The 23,669-nt window shown below is 53.2% G+C and overlaps 1 protein-coding gene across 1 annotated transcript in view; it reads right to left on the bottom strand.

Moving 5' to 3' along the window:
* LOC143696088 (uncharacterized) overlaps window positions 1-23,669 on the bottom strand; it is a 392,325-nt gene that overhangs the window by 168,113 nt on the left and 200,543 nt on the right. Inside the window, exon 7 of the mRNA XM_077191296.1 lies at window positions 12,209-12,918. Within this exon, the coding sequence (XP_077047411.1) occupies window positions 12,209-12,918 (710 nt within the window). The remainder of the gene's footprint in view (window positions 1-12,208; window positions 12,919-23,669) is intronic.

The following is a 23,669-nucleotide window of genomic DNA, read 5'->3' as shown; positions in this document are numbered from 1 at the left end:
TGGCAGAGAATTTCAGCTGTTTTGTACGAGAGTGGCACAAATTGGCCACTCGTGCTGTAGCGGAACAGCTGAGCAAGGGGCAGGAATCTCAGGTCCGAGCGCATTCATGCGCTCCAGCTGGCAGGGCCCCAGCGCCCGCCCTGTGCCCTCGCGCACGGACGGACAGGCCGGGCCCTGCTCGCTGCCCTCACGGGGGCACTCCTGGCCCCAGTGCTCTCCAAGGCCTTCTCCAGGGGCGCCTTCCTGCAGCCTTTCCGTGCCTGCACCAGGCCCAGCAGAGCCCTGCAGAGGGGCTGTGGGCCAGGGCCTGCAGGGCCAGCGCCAGGGCCAATGGCTTCTTCCCCCTGCCACAGGGCAGGCCGAGCTGGGCTCTGGGGAAGGAAGCCTTGGCTGTGAGGGCTGTGAGGCCCTGGCACAGGGCGCTCAGAGCAGCTGCGGCTGCCCCGTCCCTGCAAGTGTTCCAGTCCAGGCTGGATGGGCCTTGGAGCAGCCTGGCCCAGCCAGAGGTGTCCCAGCCCATGGCACAGGGGTAGAACTGGATGGCCTTGGAGGCCACTGTGGACACTCACAGACACAGTGTTTGTTCGAGCACTGCCTTTGTTGGAACTCTGCACTGACTGCAGCTCCAGAGGGAACAGAATGCCACAAGAAATGAGGGCAGGCAGTGTCCTTTTGAAAATCTATCATATACTTTAAACATCCTCAGGAACAAATCACAATAATAGTCATCCTTACCTTAAGAATTTTTTTCTGGAGAGTTCTAAAAGATATATGAACTAATAGAATGACAATGGTGTTTGGACATTGTCGAGTGTGAAAAGTTACTTAGTGTGACAAAGATTCAACAAATATCAATTCTGGTACATTGCCATAATTCGCAGTAATTGTTACAATTAATGATAATTACTATGTAGTAAGTAGAATGTAGAATCATTCTAAGAGAATTAGTAGTTGTTTCTTATATAATTCCTACTAAAATGTACAATTTTTATACTATACAATGAAATTCTTTATAGATAAAAAAATAAACTATCTAAATTATTTCTAAACTAAGTGTGAAGTGAAATCAATATCCACCTAATGCGTGCCTCGGCCACGTTTCGGGGTATCCCCGTCCGGCTGTGGCTGCTCCGGATAGCACAGTCCTGTCCAGCACAGCCTGCCTGGACTCCCAGGCAGCTTCCAGCTGCAGGCTACCTTAGCAAGCTCAGCTCATGGGGATATCAGCTCTTTAGTGATTATCAGCCCATTTGGGTTTGCAGCTCTTTGGCTTGCTAAGTGCCTTGGGCAGATGCAGGGAGAGAGAGGAGAAGGCTGTGTGAGGTTCCACAGAGATGTCTTTCTTTGGCTCTTCTGCAAAGGTTTTCAGGGACAGCCTCTTCTGCCAATCTGGCTGAAAGTAAAGGTTTTTACAGCATTCAGGGGTTTTAGAAATTGTTCAATAGTAAGGGTTGAGGCGAAAGTGACCTATAGTCGTAGAGAGAGATAAGCAGGGGTCCAAAGGCGGAAGAGGGGCATCTTAGGCCCAGCCATCATGACTCGGCATTTCCTGCCTTAGGCTGCTGAACTCCAGGGAGGCCTTGCAGGCCCTGTGCCTGCCCCATCCATCCATCCATCCGGCCCAATCCTGCTTCAAATGCCTCCATCCTCGAGCAAATGCAAAGCCTCTGTATGGAAAAGGGTTAAAATAGATGCAGTTACTATAGATCCCGTGAGGAGAGAGAGGGCAGAGGGGCAGGGTGTGTCAGGAGCCCGGAGGCTGTGCCCCGGCGCAGGGCTGTGCTGGGCAGCAAGCGCAGCTCTGTGCGCCGGCTGCTCACAAAGATGTGCGGCTCGCCTTGGCCGGCCCAGAGAGCATCTCCAGCAGGAAGCTTTTCTTCACACAGCCACTGCCTGTGCTCCTCCAAAAGCCTGCCCTGCCTACCTTCAGCATCCTGTTTGTATCTCTATTCATTCCAATCAGCCTGGCCATTTGCTTTTCTATTTCTCTTGTGGCCCGGCGCATTTGCTCCATGTCTTTGAATCTCTTCCTAAGGAGCCGCCTTCTCCGCTCGCTTTCCACCTTCCTCCTTCTGGCCTTTTCCTCAGCTCTCTGGGCCGCTGCTCTCTGCCTCGTGGCTGCCCTTCTGCGCCTGAGCCACCAGCCCAAAAGCAGGAGCAGCGGCTGAGCAATTTGCCAGAGCTGGTGCAGGTAGCGCAAGGCAGCCAGGAGCCAGGGTCCCCAGCCAGGCTCAGCTGGCTCTGGGGGGGCCGCTTTCATCTCCTCTGCACGGGGCTGCCCATGCCCGTGAAATCTGTGCACCACGGAAAGTGGGAACAGGAAGAGGAGCAGCACAAGCCCAGCCAGGACTGCTCTGTGCGCCATGGTCTGCAGGAGGAGAGAGACAAGGCTTTCACTGGGGCTCCCAAGGGAGCTTGTGGGGGCTGAAGTGAGGCCCGGAGGCGCAGGGATGTGAGGGCAGAAGCAGAGGGCCCCGGGCAGCTGGCAGGCAGCAGGGCCTGTGCCAGTGGGCCAGCAGCAGCAGCCCCGTGCCCCGGCCAAGGCGCCGGCCCCAGGGGCTGGCCCTGGGTGCAGGGGGACAATGCAGGCCCGGGTGCGGCACTTGTGGCCCGGCCCTGGCCCGGCCCAGCCCCGCCACGTGCGCACTCACCGCTTGCCCAGGCTGTGCTGGGCCAGCGTTACCTGCGGGGGCCTTTTCCAGCTGCCCCCATTGTGACACGCTGCCCCTGGTGTCACAGGGGCCAGAGGCATCACAGCCGGGTCAGCCCTGCCCTTGGTGCCCAGCCCAGCTCAGGGGCTCCCAGTGGGCCCAGCAATGAAAGCCCCGGCAGGCAGCAAGTGCAGCCCCTCTGGGAGGGGATGGGCCCCAGGGGCTTCCTTCACAAAGCAGGCAGAAGTCCCCACTGATAAGTTTCCAAAGGGAAAAGATTATAATCAATAATGTTGAGTAGGATACATATTTTCAACTATGAAAACAGCTGAGGTGCTTTTCCTAATGGGACTTGTTCTTCTGTCAGTGGGGTTGGGTGATGGTTGCTCAGGTTTTCTTGCTTGACTATTCCCTGATCCAGTCCATCCAAGACTTCTGTGAAACCTTCCCATTATCAGACAGCAGAAATAAAGAACTGCAGTGAAACCACTTCTAGTCCCCTTCAGATCAAGAAGGTGCAGGGGGGTGGTTCTGGCAGAGAATTTGAGCTGCTCTGGACAGAGTTGCACTGCTGTGTTAGCAGGGACTGGCTGCGTGTGTTTTTCTTTGGATGAACAGAATCTTCCTTGTGTCCCCAGTGAACAAATGGAGCTCACACCAGCAGTGCCTCTTGCCTGTTCCCTGCCCAGCCAGACCTTCCAGCCCAGCTGAAATGCCCAGCGTGGCCTTTGAGCACAAAGGTATTGCAGAGCCAAAAGCATCTGTGTAGCCACCATGGTGTTCAGCGGCTGCTGCTCGGGGAAGGGCACTGAGAGGAGGCCACTGCTGCTCTTGTCAGAGCGCTGCTGTGCAGGGATGTCCCTCGCCCTGCTCAGTCCCACATCTGCCCATCTTTTGGCCTGCTCTGAGCTCAGGTGGATGCCATCTGCTCCCAGCAGACCCAGCTGCTCCACGGTAGATGCACAGGCATGGAATCCAAAACCTTGAGTATCCCCTGAGTAGCCAGGCATTCAGCTGTTCAATTTGTCACGGCCCACATCAGGGGTTAGAACAAGATGGTTTTTCAGATTCCTTGTGACCCGAACCATTCCAGGCTTCTAGGATTTCTCCATGACTGACTTTGGTCCCCTCAAAAGACCTCCTCTCTCCTCTCTTCCCTCCACCTGTGGAGAACGCATTCTGATGCTGCTGCTGCTGTTGGGACAGGTTGGTGGATACTCTTCCTGCCATCCCATGGGTGTAAGCATGACTCCTCTCTGCAGTCTTTGTCCCTGAATCAGTGCCTTCAAAGAACAGTTATCTCCCCTCCTTCCTTTTCCATTCAGCACTTGAGCACACACAGCATTTCTCATCGTTTTCCACAGAACAGTACAGGTGACAGTTCCCATCTTGTGGAGCCCTCTGCCATAAATCAGCCTGACAGGTTTATTCTCTATGTAATGGGAAATGATGACAAATGCAGCTGCATAATCTCGTTAGTAACTCACCATAATGACTGCTTCTGGGCTGATTTATGGGTTTTGTCACATGTGAGCTTTCAGAACTTTATTCACACTTTTTTATTGGAATCTCAGTTTATCAGACTTTACTGCAGCATTAATCACTTGCAGTACAACCCTGGACTTCACAAATGTATCACATCAGCGTGAAAAAAGGCAGAGAAAACAAGAACTGTTGTGAATTAATGAGCCAGGTAACACATGTCTCACAACAGCGATGAAACAACCTGTGTTCTTCTTCAAGCCGCAACAGAAAGTCCCAAAGTCTGGTTATTTTATTTATTTTTTTTTTTTTTTCACAAAACACAAGCAGCAGCAAAGAACTGAAACAACACAGCCAGGCTTGAAACCTGAAAGATCTGCAAGGCTGAGTCTATCCTAGTTAATGGTGAAATGATGTGTGAAGCTGTCCTAGATGTTCAAATGAAGAAGATTGATTCCCAGTTATAATATGGCTTCTAAGCAAAACACTGGGATTATATAGGAGAAATGCACGTGTCATGAAACAACCAAGAAATCAGAGAGACAGTTCCAAGCTCTATAGTGAAGGTCTGGGAAATGTTCAGAGTTACCATCTATGGAGTTTGGTGCAGGATAAGCTGGAACAAAAGGCCATCATTACCCAAATTGATTTTCTTCGGGCTGGTCTGTTGTTTTTTTTGGTTTGCTTTTTTCTTTTTTTTTTTTTGTTTTGTTTTGTTTTTTGGTTTGGTTTGGTTTGGTTTGGTTATTTTTGGTTTTTTTTTTTTTGTTTTTGTTTTGTTTTTTTTTTTTTTTTGTTTTTGTTTTTGTTTTTTGTTTTTTGTTTTTTATTGTTTGTCAGGTAATGTTTTTTAATACTCCAAGAAATATGTTGAAAACGTCAGCATGATCCATCAGACACAAGCAGGGGGCTGGGGTAGATGCAACATGTTCCTTGCACTGGAGGGTAGACAGAGGCAAGATCTGGTTTGGGGTCAATCACACCTGGATCAGGGAGGTGGCTGAAACCTGGGCTGGCCAAAGCCTTAGAATCACAAAATATCCTGGGCTGGAAAGGACCCCCAAGCATCACCAAGTCCAACTCCTGGCCCTGCAGAGGACACCTCCCCAAGAATCCCACGCTGTGCCTTGGCATGTGCTGGTGGGCAGGAGCACACAGCTGGCCGTGGCTTTGGGTGCATGGGTAAGATGAGATGGTGAGGAGCATCCCTGCTCCCTGAGCTCCTGGAGAGCTGCAGACACTGATCACTGGTAAGGACAGCACCAGGGCCATGGCCTGGGGCTGGTGATCTGGTGTCTCCTTCCTGATGCTGCTTTCTGCTACAGATAACAGCCTGGTGCCAAGGTCTTGTTGCTGAGGTGATAAACGGCTGGGGAGATTCCCTCCCTGCTCTTGTCTGCACGAGTTCTTATGCTCAGCACCAGGAAGGATTGGGCCAGAATGGAGGCATTTGGGGTCTCAGGGCTGAGGCTAAGACAGACAGGCAGGCAGAGCAGCTCCTCCTGGCTGATGCAAACATTAGCCCTGTGCTGGCCAGGCCAGTGATCCATAGCTATGGGTCCACAGTGATGGTGGTGCTGGGTATTCACTGGGAGAAGAGGAGGTGTAAAATGAAGCTTCTGAAGCTGCTTGGGATCCTGGAAGCTGCTCAGACCCCACTTGACCACAGTGGTTGTTTGGCCAGCTGAAGTGATGGAATTCATTGGGCTGTGCAGGGACAGTTTTCTGTGCAAACATGAAGGACTTTCAGGGGGGATGAAATACGGCCTCACAGTAGAAACAGCTGGGCTGAACACTCTTTATTCCAGCTATGAATCTTTGCTCTTAAGAGCAACAGATTCCACCTTTCATTAAACCAGAACTTGTTGTTGTTGTTGTTGTTGTTGTTGTTGTTGTTTTGAGGAACAAAAATGACCTTTCTTGTTTATTTTATTAGCATTTTAAAATCGTTCTAGTTTATTTCATTAGCATTTTAAATCATCTTGTCACCCACTGCATGCATGAAACATGAGATGTTACCAAAGTGTAGCTCACTTCAGACAGGGAGTGCTGATAGTTGGCAGATCTGTACAGGTGTCCTCATCCTGGGTGCATTGGATGTTATCCCATCCAAGCAGGCAGTTTAACACAAGCAGCTATTTCACTGAGCTTAATTAACAACAGAAATAAAAACTATATCTTTATAGCAAAGTTACTTTGACATCTACCATCACTCAGCGAGAGGTTTATTGTTATGGACACATAATATTGGCTTTTTGCAGAGATTAAAATGGATTTTCTATCTGTGGTGTTCAAGTAACTTTGTTATTGTCTTGGTTTGAAAAGCCAGGTGTCTGCTAAGGAAGGCAGGAGCCTCCCCTGGAATGGAAAATGTCAACCCCTCCCTCTGAATTGTTATAATTTTGAAATTAAGGAGCTTTCAGGCAAAGATATGGGAATAGGAATAACAGTTCTTTTTTAGGAAAAATTAAAAATATAAATGCAGTAGTACAAATGAAAAAAACCCCACTGACAGAGTCAGAACAGGACGTGACCCCCTGTGGGTCAGGGTGCTGGCAGCAGTCCCATTCAGTGGTGGCTGCAGCCCTTCTGCAGTGCCAGGTGTGGCTCTGTTGGAGCAGGGATCCTGGAGAAGGGTGGAGTTTTCCTCTGAAGGTCCAGGGCTGCTGTAGATGGGCCTGGGAATCTTCCTTCCTCTGGGAATCCAGTTGGAAAAGGCTGATCCTCTGGGAATCCCGTGGAGAAGAAAGACAGCTGCTCCTCTGGGAATCCAGGAGGAAAAGGCTGCCTACAGTGTTCCAAATCTCAGATTCTATCCAGGCAGTAATGCTTGGCTCCTCCCCCTGGGCGGAGCATCTCCCAATGGGATGATGTCATTTAATCAGCCATGCAGTGACATTCAGTGGACCATTACCAGAAGATTAATAATTAATAATTAATGGCCTATTAATGGAACACACCTCCCCAGAGGGAGGATTGGTTGTGGAAGAGAGAAACTGCCCAATGAACAGAAGATAACTGCCCCACCACTGACAGATGGCAAGCAGAACACACACTTATCTTGCAGTCCAGGACCTGTCCCCACTGGCTGTCCCCATTCTCCAGAGTTCATGGTGTCCAGAGAGGCTGCAGCTGCCCGTGCCGGGAACAAACGAGACGGGTCTGGGTTTCAGAAAGCTCCAGAATCCATTTCTGACCCCCGAAAGACAGGGCAAAAGGAGGGCCGTGGGGCTTTTATAGGGTATCCCAGGGCTGGAGTTTGGGTTTGTTTTGGATCGGCGGGAGAACTGTGGCATGCAATATGACTGATCAGCAAGTCTCGAACTTCATTGAGAGTCACACATATTTATATTGGTGTTAATAAAGCTCATACATATTGCAAAGAAGAGCTCATTATTGGTTAGTTACTTATCGGCCAACTACGCCTACTTCTGCATTCTTGTGGTTATTCTGTTGAAACTATTCTTCATATTTTTGGCAAAAGAGCCTCTTCCCTATCCTGTTGTTGCATCAAGGGCACAATGTCCTTGCCTTATATGGACACTGACTGCTGACTCCTAGACTTCTCTCCTTCTTGCTTAACCAGGGGTATTATGTCGACGTGACCTTTCTCAGCCAGCCAACTGTCCACAAAGCTCAGCGGGACAAGGCTCCTGTCCGTGGTCTCCCACATTCCACAGTGCCCAGGCCACACCAGGAATGCTCAGAGCTGCAGCCAAAAGCTTCCTATCGATCCTCTCTTGCAGAGGACACCAGCACAGAGGCACAGGTGCCACCTCCTCCAGCTAAGCTCAGGAGATCCACCTCCTCACCAGCTGCAAGAGCAGGACGCTTATGTGCCAGCCGCCCCTCCCAACCCCGTTCTTCCCCTCGTGCCTTGAAGGTGCATCCCCACCTTGAGACACCTGGGGCAGGAAGAAGAGCTGGCCCCGGACGATGTCCTCGGTGGTGTGGAAAGGAAGGTGCCCACAGAGCAGCTCATAGAGCAGGATGCCCAGGGACCAGATGGTGGCTGGCTGGCCATGGTAGCAGCCAAAGAGGATCCACTCCGGTGGGCTGTACTCCAGCGTTCCTATGGGACACGGGCGCAGCTCATCAGGCCCATGCTGCTCCCTCCCTCCCAGCCAGCTCCCGTTCCACAACAGCCAGCCCCTGCCCTGCCACAAAGCAACCTGGCTGCAGCTGGCTGAAGATGGATTCCCCCTCCTTCCTTGCCTCCTTCTTTTCCTCCCTCTTCCCCCTCTGCCAGCCAAGGGGGGAACTCCACTGCGAAGCTGGGCCCCGGCTTGGGCTCACCTGACATCCGGGTGTAGAACGTGTCCTGGAGGATCGTGCCGCAGCCGAAGTCGATGAGCTTCGCCTCGCCCGTGGCCAGGTCGACGAGGACGTTCTCGGCCTTGATGTGGCGGTGCAGGACGCCGCGGCTGCTGCAGTGCCCCATGGCCTCCAGCACCTGGCGGAACAGCCCCCGCCCCACGGGCTCCGTCAGGAACCGCCGCTCGTGCAGGAAGTACCAGAGGTGCTGACAGCGCTGCGGACGCTCCATGAGCAGCACGAAGCCCTCGGGCACCTCGAACCAGTCCAGGAGCCGCACGACGCCGCGGAAGCCAGGCCGTGACACCTTCCACAGCAGCGCCGGCTCCAGGGCCACAAGGGCGCCCTTGCGCTGCGGGGGGACCGCGATGCCGTCAGGAACAAAAGAGAGAAACAAACAAATCACACCCCAAAGTCATTCCTATTAGAGAAGTAACCAAAGAAAACAACGTAGCAATAACGAAGACTGTTGGCTTCTGGCTTCTTTCCTCTTTGCATTAGACCAAGCTTTTCATGGGGAACAATTGCCTCTTCTGACAATTTTGCCAGAGTGGACAGGAGCAGAGCATTTACTTTTCAAATAGTAAAGGAAAATCGTGTCAGTAATGTCATCTCTTTTCATCCTCTGTTGACACAGTTGCAGGCTGTCAAAAGACATGGTCTGCAGTGTAGAACTTGGGGCCAAGTTTCTTTTTCTGCCAGAGGATGAGGAGGGGAAGTATCCCAGAATCATGGAGTCGTGGCATGGTTTGGCTTGGAAGGGATCTGGAAAAGCCCATGGCTGCAACCCCCTGCTGTGGCTGGGGACCCCTTGCACTGGACCGGCTTGTCTAGAGCTCCATGCAGCCTGGCCTTGAACACTGTCAGGGACGGGACATGCCCACCTTCTCTGGGCAACCTGTTCCAGGAGAGTCTTTTTTCTGAATCCCTTACCTAAACCTAATCTCTCTCCATTTGGATCCATGCTCCCTTGTCCTGTCCTTGCCTGCCCTCGTACAAAGTCCCTGTCCAGCTTTCTTGTGTGTTGCCCTCAGGTACTGGAAGGCCGCAGCTGGATCAAGGCTGGGTCTCTTTCCCAGGCTGAAGAAGCCGAGCTGTGTCAGCCTTTCCTTGCAGGAGAGGAGCTGCAGCCCCGGCACCATCTGGGTGTCCCTGCTGGGCCCCTGCTGCAGCGTGTCCACGTCCTTGCCGTCCGTGCCGGGGAGCCCGGCAGAGGCGGAGGCAGCGCTGCAGGTGCAGGGTCAGCGGCGGGGAGGAGACCCGGCCCTGGCAGCGGCTCCGGGAGCAGCGATCGGCGCTGGGCCGCCCGCACTGCAGAGAGCCGGGGCCCTTGTGCCTGCCCTTGTGCCCAGGGCGCCTTTCCCCGCCGCCCGCCCGCCCGCCCGCTCGGGGGAAATGCCCCCTGTGCCGCCCCTCAGGGCCGCCCCTCGCCGCTGCCCCGGGGGCTCCCGGCGCCGCCTGGAGGGGCCCAGGCCTCGGCCTCACCCTGCTCAGCCCGAGGCCTGGAAAAGCAGATTCAAACACCCACCCAGAAAGTGCCCCAGAATGCCAAGGTCAATCTTTTGTCACCAGCACGGCTTTGCTATTAGAGTCTGGATGGGAGTAGAAAATCACCAGGGGAAAAGAGCATGAACAAGTTCTGCCTTGGCACTACCTCAAGCTGTGGGGTACCAGTTGTCGGTTTCACTGGCTCTGGATTGAAGGCACTTGAGACAGTAATTCATGTTCAGACTCAAGTGTTTATTATTTCTTATCGGTAAAACAGCCTCATTACTGGGAGTTCAGCAGCTTTTCATTAGAAGGCACAAAATGGCCAACAATCTCTTGTTCCAAGGTCTTTTAAGACTAAACTATCCAATTAGGAACTGACACCTAGATTATTTTCCCTTTTAACCCAATAACTGATCCCAAAGAGCCTGCAATGTGGAATTTCTGCCCAATTACAAAAAGCCACCCAAACCCATGAAGAAGAAGGAAGAAGCATGAAGAAGAAACCCAGGACAAAACACTGTGCCCTCCATTTTGCTTCCATCCACAACATACTAAAAATCCCAAAACCTAAATTTCACAGAGTGAACCAAAGCCCAAAAACTGGAGGTGATAAAAATGGACTAAAGCCACAACCAAGGAATGTGCATCGCCCTGAAATACCTTTCCCCTTACATCAGCCTGGTGCATATTCATAGAGCCTCATGCATATCCATAAACTACTTTACATATTCCAGGAATGATTTTACACGGCCCCTCCTTGGGTCTGCCTTTTCATAGCATGTGTGTTTCTTGGCTGTGGTTTTGGCTCCTTCTCTTTATCACCTCCAGGTTTTGGGCCTTGCTGCACTCTGCCTTCAGACGGGGAGTGCTGATAGTTGGCAGATCTGTACAGGTGTCCTCATCCTGGGTGCATTGGATGTTATCCCATCCAAGCAGGCAGTTTAACACAAGCAGCTATTTCACTGAGCTTAATTAACAACAGAAATAAAAACTATACAAAAAGTTACTTTCAGAAACAGTCCCAGCCCATATTTGATCCCAGTCCAGCTGATCTCAGTCTGTGTGGTCCTGATCCATATGGTCCCACTCTGTGGAGTCCCAACCCATAGGATCCCAGCCCATATTTGATCCCAGCCCATACTTGATCCCAGTCTGTGTTGTCCTGCACACGCTCCAAGGATCTGGAATTCCAGTTCCCAGCCAGGAAAAAATGTTCCTGCCCTTGAACTTCCTTCCTATCATCTTAAAAAATTAGAATGAAATTATAATTAAATAAATAATAATTACAATAAATAATTAGAATGAAAATGAAATATAGTAACTTCAACTTTTACTTACAATACTCCAGTAATGATTCAAGCCAAAAAAACAAGAACTATAACATTACCAAAAAATATAAATAAATTATATACCAAGAAATAACCTTGGAAAGTTTTAACTCGATTGCTAATATACTTGAGATAAAAAATATCTAAAAAACAAACATGCAATCTAACACACCTTAGTTAAACAATTCATATTACAAATATACTAAACACAAAACCAAACACCACGATAATTTCTCATACCTTTTAACCAAACAATTTATAACACCCCTAAATACTCTAAAACAATTAAATTACAATTAAAAAAATTAAACGCAGGGGGGTGGTTTTATTTGGATACTGGTTTTTTGGATTGCTTGGGTTAGATGATTCTAAAGAAGGGATTCTTATGGGAATTAATTCAGCTGACAAGGTGACACCGCAAACAAAATTGCCTGAAAATGAATGGGACAGAAATCAGTAACTCAGAAATTTTTATTTGCTATCAAATACATCCCACACAGCCAGGCCCACACAATCCCCATCCCACCGCTCCACATGATCCCACTTCTCCCAGTCTGCTTCCAACCCCATCTCACCCTGGTGGCTGTGGAATGGAGTGAGTTTGCCATGGGATTGAGTTGTTTTGAGGAGGGAACAAGGAATTTGAGGTGGAATTGAGCCCTTTTGGGTTAAAATTCATTTGTTTTCAGTGAGATTTGAGTGGTTTTGAAGTGACAGATGAATCCCTCTTGTCTTTTGAACTGCTAAGAGATGGAGAAGGGAAAAAAATTCAGGCCAAACCAAAAGGAGAAGCAGCCAGGTGTGTTCCCAACATGGATCACAGGGAATGTGAGTGACCAGGTCTGTGCCCAAAGTGCCTCCTCCAGTGGGGGATGGAGCTGCAGCAGCGCACGAAGCTCTTCCCGCACTCGGGGCACTCGCAGGGCTTCCCTTACCGGTGCCTCCGTTGGTGTCGGGTCAAGTGAGAGCTGCAGGAGAAGCTCTTCCCACACTGGGGACACTCGTAGGGCCTCTCCCCGGTGTGGATCCGCTGGTGAAGGACGAGGTGGGAGTTGTGCTTGAATCCCTTCCCGCAGTCGGGGCATTGGAAGGGCCTCTCCTCTGTGTGACTCTGATAGTGCCGGAGGAGATGGGACCTGATTTGAAACCCCTTCCCACACTCAGAACACTCGTAGGGCCTCTCCCCAGTGTGGATCTTTTGGTGGACGATCAGGTTGGAGCTGCAGCTGAAGCTCCTCCCACATTCTTCACACTCGTAGGGCTTCTCCCCCGTGTGGATCCTTTGGTGTTTGATCAGGTCAGAGCTCCCCCTGAAACTCTTCCCACACTGCCCACACTCGTAGGGCCGTTCCCCAGTGTGGATGCGCCGGTGCTTGACGAGGTCAGAGTTGCGCTTGAATCCCTTCCCACAGTCGGGGCATTGGAAGGGCCTCTCCTCTGTGTGACTCTGATAGTGCTGGAGGAGACTGGAGCTGGTCTGAAACCTCTTCGCACACTTGGAGCACTCATAGGGCCTCTCCCCTGTGTGGGTCCTCTGGTGCCTGATCAGGCTGGAGCTCCAGCTGAAGCTCTTCCCACACTCCCCACACTCGTAGGGCTCTTCCCCAGTGTGGATCCTCTGGTGCCTGATCAGCTCGGAGTTCCACCTGAAGCTCTTCCCACACTCCACGCACGTGTGGGGCTTCTCCCCATCATGGAGCTGCTCATGGAGCACCAGCTCTGAGCTCTGCCTCCATCTCCGGCCGCCTTCCCGGCCCAGGCTGGCTCTTTCCCCCTCACATCCCCGCCATCTGCGTTTGCAGCCCCTCCTCGTGCGGCATCTCCAGGGCTTTTCCTCCCCGTTGGCTTCCTGCGCCGTGGAGCCGCTCAAAACGGCCTCTGCCACCAGGTTCTGCCGCGGGCATTTGTCCTCCCTGCTCTCCATGCTCAGCTCCTGCTCTGGGCGAGGAAGGACAAGGACAGCATGGGATTTGCCTCCGTGCCACAGGCAAGGGCAGTGAGATCCCCCCAGGCCGTCTCGGGGGACGCACTGCCCCCTCTTGGCTCTCCCCATTTCGGGATGCCGGGGCTCTTTGGGCTCCCGGGCTCCCTTCTCCCCTCATTCTCTGCTCTGGGCTGCAGCGGCTCCAAGGAGTCCCCCCTGCCCCTCTCCAGGCTCTTGAGGCTCCCGCCAATGGCGGCGCTCCCCCCTCTCTGGCCTCCCCACTTTGGCCTCCTGGGGCACACAGGGCTCTGCTCCTCCAGGCTGCCTCTGCCGGCAGCCACCACCGCCACCCCCCGATGTCCCCCCGAGGGGCCTTTTCCGCTCAGCCTTGGACTTCTTCATTCTCCAAACATCCCCCCAAAAACCCAACCCAGGGACCCCCCGGGATATCCGGGCCGGGCTCCCCCTCCCCGCTCACCGGAGCCATGGGGGGGGGGGCGATGATCCCACAGGTGGGGGCTGCGAATTCAGGCAGAGATCGAGACCGCGTGGCTCCCGCAACTCAGCCTTGATCCGCCTTTGTCCCTCCTCTTCCTCTTCCTCTCGCTCCTCCTCTGTCCTATCTCCACCTCCCTCTCATCCTCCCCCCTAACCCCGCCTCCTTCCCTCCTCTTTCTCCTCCCGCTCCTCCTCTTCCATCCCCCCTCCTCCTCCTCCTCTGTGTTATCCCCACCTCCTGCTCATCTTCCATCCCACCCCTTCCATTCTTTCTCCCCCTCCTCCCCCCTAACCCCGCCTCCTCCTCCCCCTCCATCCCTGCCCTTCCCTCCCTCCTCCTCCTCCCCCAGCAGCAGCCACACCCTCGGTGCCCCGTTCCCGCAGCCCTCGCAGCCCGCGGCAGCAGCGGCCATGGAGCCGGGCCAGGTCGGCATGGGCAGCGCGGGGCTCTCGGCTGCTCCCAGCCGCTGCGGGCGGGGGAGCCCGGCCCGGGCCAAAGGAGAGGCAAACTGGGCAAACTGGGGGCTGCACATCCAAACTGGGCCTTGCTGGGGACCCTGCCTGGCCACTGCCAGCCCTTGGGGCTCCTCTCGGCACATCCGCCAGGGGGGAACACACACAGGCCTGGGGGATCCCAGCAGTGGCAGCACTGCCAGGGACTGGGCTGCACTGGGATCGTACTGGGAGCGACTGGGGCTGTATTGGCTTTGTACTGACATAATACTGGGATCATATTGGGAGTGAGTAGGAGCCTGCTGGGGGCAATTGACACCATGTTCTGGGCAATTGGCATATACTGGGAGTGACTGGCATGGTGCTGAGGATGACTGGGTGCAGCTGTGAGCAACTGGGATCATGCTAGGAGAAACTGGGAGATACTGGAACAAAAGTGAGGGTGAAAGAGAGCAACTGGAACCATGTGGAGCACAACTGGTTCATACTGGCAGGGAATGGGAGCACACTGGGGCCATATTTGGATCATACTGGGAGAGACTGGACTAATACTGGGAGGATCTGAGAGTGACTGGGAGCACACCCTGCACATCATCCCCCAGACTGGGCCTGACTGGGAGCAACTGGGAGCACGCTGGCAGCAAATGGCATCATACTGGGACTGACTGGGCTGATCTAGGGAGCAACTGGAACCACGCTGGAGGCAGCTGGGACCATACTGGGAGAGACTGGAAGCAACTGGGATTATACTGGGACCACACTGGGAGGGCTGGCATGTGACTGGGATCAAACTGGAGCTTACTGGGATCATATTGGGGTTGAAAGGGAGTGACTGGGATCACACTTTGGGCTACTGGGAGCAGCTGAGGGAAACTGGGATGATGCTGCAAGCAAACTGGAGGAACTGGGAAGGACTGGATGCATGCTGGGGGCAACTGGGATATACTGGGCATGACTGGGGGATCATACTGGGAGAACTGACCCCTTACTGGGGCCACTGGCAGTTCCTGGGAATGACTGCAGACATGCTGGGGGCAACTGGGATATACTGGGAGTGTCTGGAACCATCCTGGGGGGACTGGAACCACACTGGGAACAACTGGGACCATGCTGGGGAGAACTGGGACCACGCTGGGGGCAACTGGGAGTGAGTGGGACCATGCTGGGAGGGACTGGGATCATCTGGGGAGGGACTGGGACTAGAGCAGGGGCAACTGGGTCCAACTGGGACCATCCTGGGAGTGTCTGTAACCATAGGGGAGTGATGGAAGCACACTGGGAACAGCTGGGCCCATGCTGGGAGCAACTGGGATCACTCTGGGGGCACTGGCATCAGACTGGGAGTGACTGGGAGCAACTGGGATTACACTGCAAGGGACTGGGATCATACTGGGAGTGGCTACACTCATACTGGGATTATACTGGGCGTGAATGGAACCTGACTGGGGCTTACTGGGAGCTACTGGGCCCATGTTGGGAGGAAAATGTGACCCACTGGGAGCAACTGGGATCGGCTGGAAGGTTCTGGAACCATGCTGAGAGGACTGAGACTACAACTGGGGCAACTGGGATCACACTGGGAGCAACTGGGGCCACCCTTTGAGCAACAGATGGAAACTGGGATGATGCTAGAGGAAACTGGGAGGAACTGGGAAAGACTGGGATCATTCTGAGGTAACTGAAACATACTGGGAGTGTCTCTAACCATCCTGGGGGCACTGGAACCACCCTGGGAACAGCTGGGATCATGCTGGGAGCAACTGGGACGATGCTGGGGGAAACTGAATCTACCCTGGAGGCAACTGGGCACGACTGGGACCCTGCTGGGAGGGACTGGGACTATTCTTGGGGCTACTGGGATCATCATGGGAGGAACTGGGAACATCTGGAATTATGCTGGGAGCAACTGGGATCACACTGGGATCCCAGTGAGAGGAGCTGAGTCCATGCTGGGTTACACTGGGATCTCATTGAGAGCGACTGGAATCACACTGGGATTGACTGGGAGTGGCTGGTTTTGTGGATTTGGGGGGTTTGGATTTTGGAGGTTTTTCTTGGCATTTTGAGGGGGAGTTTTTCTTGGGGTGTTTGGGGGTTTATTGAAATTTCTTGTGGCTCCTTTTGAATTTTGGGGATTTTACTGGGATTTTGTTGGGATTTTTTGGGATTCTCAGAAATTCCTGGGGTTTTATTGAGATTTTTAGGAGATTTTGGGGCATTTTATTGGAATTGTGGTGGCATTCAGAGGGATTCATTGGGGATTTGGGGTTTTTGGGGATTTTTGGTGGTATTTGGGGGGTTTTGATGGGTTTTTTGGGTGTTGCCAGGATTTCCTTGGATCTTGGAGGAGATTTTGTGGGGCTTTTTCTGGTTTTGGGGACATCTTTGGGGGTTTGCGGAGTTTAATCAGGATTTTTGGGGTTTTTGGGATTCCAAAGGATTTTGTGGGCTTTTATTGGGATTCTGGGGTGTTTAATGGGATTTTGAGAGATTTAATTGGGATTTAGTGGGTTTTATTGGGACTTTCAGGGCTTTTAAGGAGATTTTGGTGCCTCTCAGCCCTTCCCCACACCCAGGGAATGCCCCAAAGCTCCCCTAAAATTCCACTAAAACCCACAAATCCCCCAAAATTACAAGAAAACCCTCCAAAACCCCAGGGAATCTCCAAACATCCCAGTAGAACTCACCAAAATTTAAAAAAACTCCCCAATTTTTCAATAAATCCTTCCCCAAAAAACCTCCACAACCCCAACAAAACACCAAAAATCCAAAACCCCCCAAATCAACAAAACCCCGCAAAATCACATTACCATCCCAAAACCCAATAATTCTCCCCAAAAACCCCAATCATTTCCCCCCAAACTCCCAACAAAATCTCCCAAAGCCCAAAAAAGCCACCCCCAAATCCCCAAAAACCCTCTCAGAACCCCAAAATCCCCACAAACCCCCCCAGACTCAGTGGGGCCGTCCTGGATCAGGGGGCACCGGCCGGTGGAACAGGAGCCACTTCAGGGGGCCCTGGGAGCTTTTTGGGGAGGGGGCACCATGGGAGACCCCCCAAAAACGGGGGAGGGGGGAACCCCTGCTGTGCCCCCTCCCCTCAAAATCCCCAGACCCCGGTTCAGGGTGGGCCTGGGACCCCCCGGGACCCCCAAATCTCCCCCGGGACCCCTCCAGGAACCCCAAACCCCCCAGAGCCCCCCAAGGTTTGCCCAGAACCTCTCTGGACCCCCAAACCCTCTCCAGGACCCCCAAAACCTCCCCAGGACCCTCAAACCCCCCCAGTTCTCCCCAAAATTCACCCCAGACCCACCTGTGACACCCCCAAATCCATCAAACTGCCCCGAATCCCCCTCAGACGCCTCAATCCCCCCCAAACCTCATGAAATCGCCTCAGACTCCTCCAAATTCCCCAGACCCACCTCAGAACCACCCAGATCCACTCACAACCGCCCAGTTCCTCTCGCAATCCCCCAAAATCCCCTCAGACTCTCCCAATTTCCCTCAGTTCCCCCTAAACCCACCTGAGAACGCTCCAGACGCTCTCAAGCTCCCCCCAAAGCTCCCTAAAGCCCCCTCAGACCCACCAAAGCCCCCTCAGACCCCCTCATTCCCCCCAAACCCACCGCACACCCTCGTGTTTCCCGTCGAGGCCCCCAAAAATCCCCAATTTCCCCTGAGACCCGCCCCAAACACCCCCAGTTTGCCCCCGGCCCCACCTCAGCTCCGCTCTCCCTCACAATCTCGCGCCTCCACCGCGTGTGCGGGCTCCCAGCAATGGCGGCGCGCCCCGCCCCGAACCAACCAATCAGCGCGCTGCACATCCCTGAACTAACCAATCACGGCGCGGATCCCCTCAGCAAGGCCTGCCTCCCCTGCACCGTCCCAGCCAATCAGAGGTGAGCCGGAAGCGGCGCCCCCTTCCCCGCAGCCGCCGGGACCCCCCGGGCTCGGGACAGGAGCGGGAGGGGCCTGAGAGGGGATCGGGGGGGCGGGGGAGGGTCCGGGAGGTCTGGGGGGCTTTGGGGAGGGGTCCGGGGGTTTGGGGGGGTCTGGGGAGGGGTCCTGGGGCACTGTGGGGGGACCTGGGGGGTGCGGATGGGTCCTAAGAGGGGTCTCGAGGAGGGGTCGCGAGACATGAGACACTCATGCCACAGTGTAAGCTGTAAGCGAAAGGAATTTTAAGAGCTGTTTTGGTTATTTCAGAGAAAGTTTAAAAGGGAGAAGCTGCTGTGTGATGTTATGATCGATTTTTGGTGCCAGAGTCCAAGGAGTTTAGGGCTGGAAATCCCAGCCCCACTGGATCCAAATGAGGAAATCACCTGGCCCTGTCCAACCAAGGTGTCACGTTGGTGAAATTAAAAGGCAAAACACGGTCCATAAGACAGAAAGGAAAGTGGTACTGCCTCAAGAAAACCTCTTAAGCAAGTCTGGCTGCACTTTTTATTCAAGAGAAAAGCAAAGTTCAGGAGAAAATGAAAAGTGTTTTGCATGGCTGATCAAAGACATCTGGAAGATTTAGAAGAAAGCCCAGCAAGCTGCTGCAATTGATAAAAAAAGATTAGTGCAGAGCAATTTTCTTGGAGATTGCCAGGAAAGAGCAGAATAGCAGAGAGCAGAGAAAGGGATCCACCCTGAGGAGTCTTGTCCATATCCATGACTGACTCCAACAAATCCAAGAATATCCTGAGCTGGAAGGGACTCACAGGGATCATGAGTCTGACTCATGGCCCTGCGCAGGACATCCCACCACAGGTCTGAGAGCCTTGTCCAAACATTCCTTGAATTCACAGGGGCTGGGACCATTCCCTGGGGAGTCTGTTCCAGTGTCCAGCACCCTCTGGTCCAAATCTGATGAAAACTGCACCAGGACAGAGTCCAAACCCAAAGACTAAGGAAAGTCAGGAGACCCCTTGGTCTGAATGCACCGAATGTCCCAGCAACAGACCCATGATTCAGAATGGGCAGTCATCAATGCAAGATTAACTAATTGTGGGAGTCAGAAGTAAGTTGAAGTGATATAAACTGAGGTTTTTGGCCTCACTGAAAGGTGCAATGGCCACAAGCTTTCAACGGAGGACTCACAGGAAGAAATGTTAGATTTCCTGAAAGGCCAGTTGAGGTTTTGGAGGATGGAGCCCACCAAGACCTCCAGAAGTAGGAGAGGGGCTGAAAGGATGAAGTCAGCAGGGACAGAAATGGGGGATAAGCCACACTTGCCAAGGAAATTCCAGAAGCAGTGATGGCAACAGCAGCACTGGCTCCAGCTTCCTCAGCTTCTTCTTTAAGGTGAGAAAGGAGGAAAAGGGGGGGAAGATGTTCTTAGAAGGGAAGGCTTGGCACTGATGGGGCTGTGGACTCCTCACCTGAAACTCCCTGAAACTGTGACACTGGCTCAAACCACGGCATTTTTTAAAAGCTAATTTTCTTGAGAGCAAAATTTTGAGTCTTGAAAGTGATCTCAGGCTTCACATCTTTTCTGAGAAAAGTTTTTAAACAAACACTGAAATTCTCAGTGACATGACTCCAAGAATGGAGATACAAGGGTAGGCATTGAGAACTCCTTGATTCCCCTGGATCCTAATGCATCTTAGGATCAGATTAATAAAGGAGGAATGGATTTAGGTGCTGGCTCAAGTCCAACATTCATTAATATTTGTGGGTGTGGATGTTGTGGCTGCCCCATCCCTGGAAATGTTCCATGCCAGGCTGGATGGGCTTGGAGCAATCTGGGATGCTGGAAGGTGTCCTGTGGCAGGGGGTGGGACTGGATGAGCTTTAAGATCCTTTCCAGCCGGAACCATTTGGGGATTCTGTGATTCCATGAACACGTCCACACCCAGCCTTACTCCAAACGTGTCAAGCAGGGACGGGGGGTTGGCAGTCCCCAGACAACAGTGGGCAGGAGGAGAAGAAGCTGGCATGGATTAACTGAGGTGCTCTCCACAGAAAGAGCAGCAAGGGGGATTCTCAGCCAGGACCAGCCCCAGAGGGACCCGGGCTCCTCCCTGGATGTGAGGGGGAATGCAAACAAGAGGCGTCACACATTCCTCTGTGCATCCCTCACCTGCAGCTGGCCTGAGGAGGTGGCCAGCTCACGGCCAAAGGGAAGGGTGTGTTTGTGCAGCATCCCGGCTTCCATGTGGGCCAAAGCAGAGCCAAACTCCCGTTTGATTAATGAGCCCTTGGATCCAGCTCCCTGCCTCCCTCCGCGTGCAAGGAGCACGATCCCAGCAGCACGCACTGCTGGCCTTCAAGGGCTGGCTGGGGCAGCTCCTGATAGCGCTGTTTATTCAGCTTCCCCAAGGAAACAGTGTGGATTTTATTAAATGATCCCATCAGTGTTTCTCCATGCTGTCAGTGCAGACTCCAAAGGATGATTCCTGTTGGCTCGTAGGTCTTTGTCCGCGCACCGAGAGCGGCAGCCAAGGACAAAGCGTTGCGGGACGGGGCGGTGGGAGCCCTGCTGCTCCGGCTGCGCGGCCCTGCCGGGCTCTGAGCCCCCCGTGCCACATGCCAGGCCACAAAGGGGACAGCTGGCCCGCCAAGGACAGTGACACGAGGCACAGGGACACCTGGGACTGCCCTTGGTGCTGTCACACTCCCGCATGGATGGCTTCAAGGGAGAGAGGCACAGCCCATGGAGACCCAGCCACAGGCAAGGTTTTTATGCTATTTGAAGTGGCACGGATCCTTTTATCCCAGAAAAACGGCACCTGTTTGTCACCTGCTGGTTCTTAGCCCTAAGAATTACATTGATACTGCCAGGCCAGTTTTCTGCCTATTTTTGCCATTTTTCCACCCCATCATTCCCTGATTTTATTCCCCAAACCAATTTTGCCTGTTTTGTATGCACGCTGGTTTTCACCTCAGGAGTGAAGCAAATAATCCACTCAGTGAAGAAAACACAGCTATGAAGTGGAGGACTGACCCCTTTGGGACACAAAAGCCACAGCCACCCACACTTGGACAAAGCAAGCTGTGGCAATGCCAGGAGTGACTGTGCAGTCAGTATGGATGGAGCCAGGAGTACATTCCCCAGGGAATCCTTCACATGGGCTTGGAGAGGTGCCCAAAATGCAAAGCCCATTCTTTTCAGAGTACTCCCCTGTGTTGCTCTGAGTTTGTGCTGAGGTTGTGGGAATGAGCCAATCCTGAGATGTATCTTCCCATACTGAAAAAAATCCAAGGTTTTTGCTGGCAGGCACCACCTTTGTGTGTGTGTGTGTCCAAGGGCTTTGCTCTCAAAGCTCACCCTGAAGATCCACCAGATGCCTTGGTCACTTGCTCTCTCTGCCAAATGAGCAGAGGGCTCATGCTCTGGGTGAGGGGGGTCACAAAAACACATCCAGCAACTCCATGGCCCTGTGAGCTGCTGAAAAATCCGACCAGAAGCTCTGGAGCTGCTTTTCATGCACATGGGATGGCTGAGTGAGCCTGCTCCTCACCCTCCTGTTTAAACACAACCTCTGCCCTCAGCTGCAGCGAGAGTGTTTCACCCTGTGCGAGGCTCCCAGGGAAGATCTTCCTCTTTGGGAAACTGCAGTTGGAGTGGATGCTTTGAAGAGGTTCAAACCTCCTCTCTCTCACCCATGGAAGGTCACTGTGATCACTGTAAAACAGAGCTTTCAGGTTGTTGGAGCCTAGCCTGTGACTTCCCCACTGTTTTTGTCAGCACCTGCACACCCCAAATGTTTCTATGCCTAAAACAGCACTACTGAGAGCTCAGAGTGATGCTGTAGAGAGGATCTGGGGGGAGCCTGTGCAGGACAGCAAAAGTGCAGCTCAGTTTCTGGCATATTTTTGGTTAAAAATCATCACATGCTGAAAGCAAAAGTCAGAATTGAACCAAACAAAAATGCATTTATCATCCACAAGTCTAAGATCCTGCAGAATCAAGAAGCTTTCCTTGCCCAGCTTTGGAAAGATCACTTCTCTGGCCTAAACCCTACTTATGCTTCTTGTTTCTTCTTTATTTACTAATTTTTTTTTTAATTCTTCTTAGGTCTTCAGTTTATTAAGCCATCGTCTAGCCATCCATTGCACTGCAACAAACCTTGGACCAAGCTCCAGGAGCTTGTGGCAATGGCCAGAGCAGCTCTGCAGGGACTGGCTCACAAGGGCTGGGGCAGGGTGACAGTGTGTCCCCTTGCAGAGGACAGGCACCAGCACACAGCTGCTCTCCTTCCCTCCGTGCTGGCCACTCAGTGGGTGAAGTGTTTCTTCTTCTGGCTGCAGAGAATGAGGCTCCAAAATCTGGCAGCAGTAACAAGGAAATGGAACAGCCTTGCCTTTCTTCAGGGTGAGGGCTGCTCTGTCTGGATTTCAGCAGCTCTCAAAAGACCACCAAGCCAGCCCATTTCCTGCCACTCCAGTGGGAAAGGGTGGCATGAAAGCCCAAGTCTCAGGTGTCCGCATGGACATGCCTAAGCAGAGACAAATCACAGAATCCCAGAATGGTTTGGGTGGGAAGGGACACTAAAGATCATTCATTCCACCGCCTTCCACTATCCTATTGCTCCAAGCTCCTTCCAGCCTGGCCTTGGACACTCCCAGGGATCCGGGGGCAGCCACAGCTTCTCTGGGCAGCCTCTTCCAAGAGCTGCATCCAAAAAAGTCACAGAGGCGCCTGCGTGCACTTTGCAGGTGAATCCCTCACTGGGGCAAGGAGATGAGCTCAAGCTCTGAGTCTTGCAGGGAAATGTTTCCCCTAAGCCAGCATAAAGACTGACTATGTTACTGCAGGCTGGAGAAACCCCTGAAATAGTGACAGACAGCTGAAGGGAAGAATATATTGGGAAGGGAATCATCCGGCCGGCTGGGAAACGCAGGGCTCTGAAAGGGGATGGGGCGGCACAGGAAGAACATTCCTTTCTCACTCCAAGCGCCTGCAGCCGCTCGGGAAGCACCGGCCGGGGCCGCCCGCTCGCAGCCCGGGCCGGCAGCGCTGCTCCTGCCGCGGGCAGATGCTGCTCTGGGCGGCCGCAGGCTCATCCCGGACCAGCACCATGGATGGAGAGCGATGAGGTGCCCGGCAAGAGGCAGCCTGAGCCCCAGATGCTGCGGGGGGCTGGCGATCGCCGCCTGTGCCGGGTGCGGGCGGCCGCGGGCGGCGGGGTCACCCTGCCCTGTGGCCACCGCTGGGCTGCGCGCATGGAGAAAGAGGGAGAGGGCAGCGCGGGGCTGCAGGGCTGTGCTTTGCAATTCCGCGCCGTGCTCGCTTCTCTCTGCCCTCGGAAGATGGGGGGAACTGCAGTTGCTTCGTGCTCTCAGCTCAAACGGGGCTTTACAGCCCCTTCCCCACCTTGCCGAGGGGCACAGAGGAGTGGATCAGCCTCGGAGCAGGGCTCCTTTCCAGCACCCTGCTGCTCATCTCCTTATCTCTGCATCTGCTTGGCCACACTGTTTCATTAATTTGTCTGTTCTTCCCCAAATTTCTGAATTATTGTCAAAACCAGGGCTTGTGGATACATGGAAGTGAAGAATGAAACCCCTCTCCTGCGTCTGAGGCTGACAAAGCCATACTTG

This window comes from Agelaius phoeniceus, chromosome 28 (genome assembly GCF_051311805.1).
Source record: "Agelaius phoeniceus isolate bAgePho1 chromosome 28, bAgePho1.hap1, whole genome shotgun sequence".
Classification (NCBI taxonomy): Eukaryota; Metazoa; Chordata; class Aves; order Passeriformes; family Icteridae; genus Agelaius; species Agelaius phoeniceus.
The sequence above is the reverse complement of the archived record's forward strand: the minus strand, read 5'-3'. Positions and strand labels throughout refer to the sequence as shown.